At 38.5% G+C, this 5,919-nt stretch overlaps 1 protein-coding gene across 2 annotated transcripts; it reads right to left on the bottom strand.

Annotated features, from left to right (window-relative positions):
* Positions 1–2,195: 2,195 nt before the first annotated feature.
* Positions 2,196–5,080, bottom strand: LOC114572339 (SLAM family member 9). Of its 2 annotated transcripts, none has more exons than XM_028603932.1 (2): positions 4,132–5,080; positions 2,196–2,407 (listed from the first exon to the last, which is right to left on the bottom strand). In XM_028603932.1, the coding sequence occupies exon 1, from the start codon at positions 4,893–4,895 to the stop codon at positions 4,140–4,142; it is 756 nt and encodes a 251-aa protein (XP_028459733.1). In that variant the 5' UTR covers positions 4,896–5,080; the 3' UTR covers positions 2,196–2,407; positions 4,132–4,139. The 2 variants fall into 2 exon arrangements, with proteins under 2 accessions (XP_028459733.1, XP_028459732.1); XM_028603931.1 differs by having other exon boundaries at positions 2,196–2,476; positions 4,132–5,079.
* Between the last annotated feature and the right edge of the window lie 839 nt (positions 5,081–5,919).

The raw sequence follows: 5,919 nt of genomic DNA, 5'->3' as shown, positions 1-5,919 counted from the left end.
GCGAAGGAATGTCCCGCTGTACTCTGCCTCTGATTGGCTAAACCTGACCAATCATACGCCTCATACTTTAACCTAACCAATCCAACCAACGACTGGCAAAGAGTTCTAGCCAATCAGAGGCAGAGTAGGGCGGGTGATGCCTTCACCGTTCTAGGATAACCCGATGGCTCGAATATTATTATATATATATATATATAAACTTTATTGCAGACACAGGTCCACATAACACATAATACAATATACATAGTATAAAAAAGAGATACAAAAATACATAATAATTGCATATTAGCCTATAGGATATACAATAATACATAAAAATTGCATATTAACCTATAGAATATACAGGCTATGCTGGCACCAATGCTGTCTTAACCTAGAAGTGTATCTATAACAGCCTTTCACAGGGCTGACTAGAGCTTCAGTTATGTGGTTCTCGGACTTGTCCAGGCGACACATGAAACTAAACAACAGTTGTCTTAGTGCCTCACAGGTTGGCACTCTAGTGGACACAAACATATATATGATATATGATATTTATATTATGTTCTTATATACTGTCTACGCTCGGCACGGGAAAGAGACGTACGAGAGTTATTTGTGCTCACTTCCGGCTTCGCTTCACTCCCGCTTCCATGTCTTAGTACATCCATGCGTCCATCATGTTAAATAATATGTGTTTTCAAACTTTAAAAAAGGTGGGAAAAAGAAGTGCCTTCAGGCTTGTATTTTATTTGTATGCTGCTTAGAATTATTTATAAAATGTTAAGTGATATAAAAATGTCTTTTATATTTGAAACTATTCAATAAAAAAATAGTACAGTCAGTATAGCAATGTCACAGATTTATTGACAGATTATTGGCACATTGTATAAACAGACAATTAAAACACAGGTGTTAATAAATTAAACAAATACTGGTATCAAGGTGTTTTTTTCCTGATCTCTGCCTCTTTAATGAGGATGGCACATTTACACAACGTACAATCAACTCATCTCTTCTTTAACTAGTAATTGAAGCGAGACAAAAAAAAACATTCACAGCTTAGCATTCCATAAGCGTTGGTATAAGCCAAGCATTAAATACTGGAAGTGCTTTTGCGTTTCAGTCGAGTGCAAATAAACAGAAAGCAGTAAACAAAACAAGACGATACCATACAAAATTCAAGATAGAGACTCTGACGGAGTTTTTTTTTGTAAACTGTATCCTCCCACCCACTACCAAGAAGCATGTTAAAAGGTCCCATGGCATGAACATTTCCCTTTATGAGGTTTTTTAACATTAATATGAGTTCCCCCAGCCTGCCTATGACCCCCCAGTGGTTAGAAATGGTGATAGGTGTAAACCGAGCTGCTTGTTCTGAAGGTTTTTGTCACATTTTAAGTTGTTTTTTAGCAAGTTTTCATAAGCTTTTTTTCTCTGTTTTTTTTTTTACCTTTTTTGTTGCTTTTTTCTTTGATGGCTAAGTTACTTTTTGGGGGCTTTATGTCGACCAAGCTGTAAGTGAAAAGATTATATGGGACATGCAATAATACAGTAAACTTTTTTAAAAACTTTTTCTATTAAATAAAGCATGTCAATAAACTCTACATGTTTGGGCCTTGATGTGATTCTTAGTTTCCAGTCTGGCCCTTAGTGAAGTTGAGTTTGACACCCCTGCTATAGCACATTTCAGCAACAGCGCAATTCAAAAGTGCTTTACATAAAACATTAAAGAGCAGTTAAAAATGAATAAAAAAGAAATTAAAAACAGATAAAATACGTGAATAAAATTCGCAGTGCAGTTTAAGAAACTAGAGGCTACATCAAAAAGAAAGGTCTTCAGCCTCGATTTAAAAGGTGTCCTGCCACACAAAACCGTTTTTACTTGTATTTTTTTGAAATATATCAGGTCCATATGTGTTTGTGTTATGTGGTGAATGTGAAAATGAACTGCTACCTCCTCGGTCAGCTCTAGTCACTGGACAGAAATCAGCAGAGAAATCAGACCAATCACAACAGCTGGTCAGTCTGACATCATGCTGCCTGAGCTCATTACTATTCATGAGCTCACCCAGTTGGGCTGGGTAAAGGATTACTGACAGCCAGGATATCATTGGCTAGCTGTTAGCCAATCAGATTCAAACAGCTTAGCTCGTTGAATATCAAGGAGAACTGGCAGAAATCGAGCGGAGTCTTCCTGCAGGCTTTCTATACCGCGCTAGAATGGATTGAAACAAGGTAACCAAGGCATTTTTTCAACACAAAAAAAGTAACAGAGTCCATGGTAGAATTTCAGATATTACCACAACGTCATGAAATACGTGAGCACTGTCTTCAGCTTGCTTCCACTGAGCATCGGGTATGCTTTCATGGTGCTGCTCGATTCATCTTCAGGAAAGGTGTCCTTGTACTCCTCAAAGATGTCCCCCTGCAACAATGTGGAACAGACAAGGTGGTGTGTGAAGGAGAAAGTGTGTCCCACGGTGGTGTCACAGACCTATAGAGATAATTAAAAAACATATATGTAAATGTAAGGTAGTAGCCTGACTAGTTGTCACTGTTGCAATGACTTTCAAAAGAACAACAGAGCCATTTGAGTTTTTTGTCCCATAGAAGACAGTAGTTTTTGTTGTGGGTAGTTTAGGACTTCACATTTCATTTGATCACTTATTTTTATGTTGCCAATTTATTCTTTTCAGGATGCTGTTTTATATAATATTAAAATTATGATTTTGGTAAGGATTTATACCAATCAAAAAAAAAAATTCTTGAGTCTGTAGAATATGATATGTGGGCAGGACATCTGACTAACACAGACATTCATTTATCCAGCGTGTGAAACATCTTGTATTTGCTAGGGCTGCGCTCGATTGAAGAACTTCTTAGTCAACTAACACTCATTCAATTGCACCGATTAATCAATTAGTTGATTTAATCGTCAGATCTGTAAATCTGAGTTTCTCCGCAAAGAGTCATGCAAAAGCACCACTTTTTTCCAATTCTTGTGTTTACCAGAGATATGCTTGTACGTTTCTTGGAAATAAGTCATTCAGCATGAAAAAAAGCATCAAACATGACTAATGGACTAACGAGATCTAAGTTGACTAAGACCAAAACCACCGATTAGTCGACTAATCCAGAGGTCTTCAACGTTTTTTAAGCCAAGGACCCCTTAACTGAAAGAGAGACGGATCAGGGACCCCCCTACTACATATATTGTATAAAATGAAGTTGCATATTAATCTGGTCCTACAATAACTTTTAGGGCAGCCTAAAGCATTTATAGATACCTTTTTTGCATAAAATACTAAGCTGACTATATAGCTGACTATATAGCCTTTAAATTGTTGGCATGGTTTTAATTAGTGACTACATTATTGGCCAGTAAGCCTATCATCAGTGGCGATTTATATTTGCTAATAATATGTTGTAATCATGTTAAGAAGTTTAAATTTTGAAAAAAACTTTCAAAAATTAACAATAATTTGGAGGCCCCCCTGCAGTGACTCTGAGGACCCCCTAGGGGTCCCGGAGCCCCTGTTGAAGATCCCTGGACTAATCGACTATGGAGCAGCCCTAGTATTTACATAGAAAATAGTTAACTGATTAAAATCCTTTTTTTATTAAATGCTGAGGCGGTTACTACAGCCAGCACATCATATGAGTAAACTAGGGCTGTCCTCGACTAAAGAACTTCTTAGTCGACTAACACTTATACAATTTTGTCGACTAATCGATTAGTTGATTTAATTGACAGAGCTGTGAGCTTTGAGAGGTGGTTAAGACTAGAAAAGCACAATATAAATGTAGTTAATTAACCATCTGTAAAACTGAGTTTCTCCACAATTAATCCTGTAAAAGCACCACTTTAAATCTTGTGTTTACCATAAATGTGCTCAGAAGTTTCTTGGAAATAAGTAATTAAGCATGAATAAGCATAAAAAATGACTAATGGACTAAAGAAATCTTAGTCGACTAAGACCAAAACGACCGATTAGTCGACTAATCGACTAAGAGGTGGCAGCCCTAGAGTAAACTATTTTATTTTTATATTATTTTTGTGTTTTAAGTATACATTTATTTTTGTACCCTAGCGCCCTTTATTAACAAGCAGCCAATGAGTAGGAGGTATTGTTGTCAGTGCATTTATACCTGTAGCATTAGCCTTGGGTCTTGAAGGGGCCTTTCTTTAAACCCCATAACGCAGCCGCAACCCCAGCCCCAACCACGGTCACAATGACGCCAGCCACAATCCACCCAACTGCTGAGCTTTCTGCTGCCTCCTTTAAAAGCGGATTATGTTTGGGTTCACTGTCTCTCACGCTGACTGGGTTCTGTATCCGGCAGGTGAAGGTCTTCACATCTGATGTCCCACTCTTGGTGATGTCCAAGTCCTTTACCGACTCCTTCCACTCTCCGTCTCCCATCTTCCAGCTGTAGGTGACCGGTCCAGCGTCTTTGATGTTCCCGTCACAGATCAGCGTACAATTGTCCGAAGCGGGGGAACATGTCAACGGTCTGATCCATACCGCAGGCTGGGGGACTACTTTGATCAATACAGCGTTATATTTCTCATTCTGGACCTTGTTGTTGACTTCCACTGAATACACCCCCATGTCAGCTTTAGCCATGTTGTTGATTACCAAACGTCCAGTGGTTACATCCAGGGTTGTGCGTCCTCTAAAGGATCTGTAATAAGTCAAAGGTACTAAATCTTCACCTGTGACTTGATCTTTGATCCACTCAGCCAACAGGTCACCGTTAATCTTCCACAGGATGTTGTAGAGACGTTCAGAAGAAGTAGACCCCACGTCCATCGTTAGCACCCCGCCATCCCTGAAGTATGTCGGGATGTCCCGGGCTAGAGCGAAGTTCAGCGCCGCCATCAGCAGCCAACACCCGGTCAGCTTCTCCATGGTTCCCAGATCAACACACGAGAGGAAGAATATCGACCTAACAAAAACGTCGGTTTTTAGCTCGCACCTCAACCCATATACAGGGAACACCGGGTTAAAAGGATAACTTAAAATGTATTAAAAAATTACTGAATAACATCGAGACCTGAACCCGCTTGAAGGCTTGAACACGAAAGATTTTTATGGGTAGTCTAAATGGCGAAGGAATGTCGCGCCCTCCTCTGCCTCTGATTGGCTAACCCTGACCAATCATACTCCTCGTACCTTAACCTAACCAATCCAAACAACGAAGGCAGTGAGTTCTAGCCAATCAGAGGCAGAGTAGAGCTCGGAAACAGGAAACTTTTTCAACGGTTTTTTTTTTTTTATTGTTCATTTATTCAGAACATAGATATAAAAACAAACAAGGCACAATCACAAATCCATCTAAAAAAACAGGGCTATTGCCCTCGGATCGAGCATTTAAAACAAAACCTAGGAGCTTATACTTTACAAAACAACATAAGGAATGATATAAAAGAAAATAAATAAAAAATAAATAAAGAGAAGGGGCTATCTCAAATTAAATTAAGAATTTCAAATAAATAGATCAATTCAAGGGCTTTTTTTTTAAATCTTTAACTCGTTTCAATGACTTGCACAAAAGATTAAACTCATTCTTCCAATGGATCAGGGAGGGTTTGGTCTTAAAGAATCTACATTTATGTATCAAATGTTTTCCTAGCAGCATCAAGTTATTGAGAACAAAATCTACCTTCTTATCTTCAATAAAAAAACACCAAACTTTATATTCTTTACTGTCAGAGGTGGTACCTCAATTTCCCTGGTCTGGGACCAGCTCTAGTCTGGGACCAGCTCTGGTCTGGGACCAGCTCTGCAGATCTCTCCAGAAGGATTGCACCGACTCACATAGAAAAATTTCAATTTCATGTTCAATTTATTTTTTCACAAAAAAACACAGTTATTAGTATCAAAATTGAATCTCAGTCTTAAAAATTTGTCTGTCCGTCAAGACACTTAACCC

This window comes from Perca flavescens, chromosome 17 (assembly GCF_004354835.1).
Source record: "Perca flavescens isolate YP-PL-M2 chromosome 17, PFLA_1.0, whole genome shotgun sequence".
Lineage (NCBI taxonomy): Eukaryota > Metazoa > Chordata > Actinopteri > Perciformes > Percidae > Perca > Perca flavescens.
The sequence above is the reverse complement of the archived record's forward strand: the minus strand, read 5'-3'. Positions and strand labels throughout refer to the sequence as shown.

Bases quoted from the DNA above. Each gene is read 5' to 3' on its own strand.
- LOC114572339 (XM_028603932.1), bottom strand. From the start codon at position 4,895: ATGGAGAAGCTGACCGGGTGTTGGCTGCTGATGGCGGCGCTGAACTTC.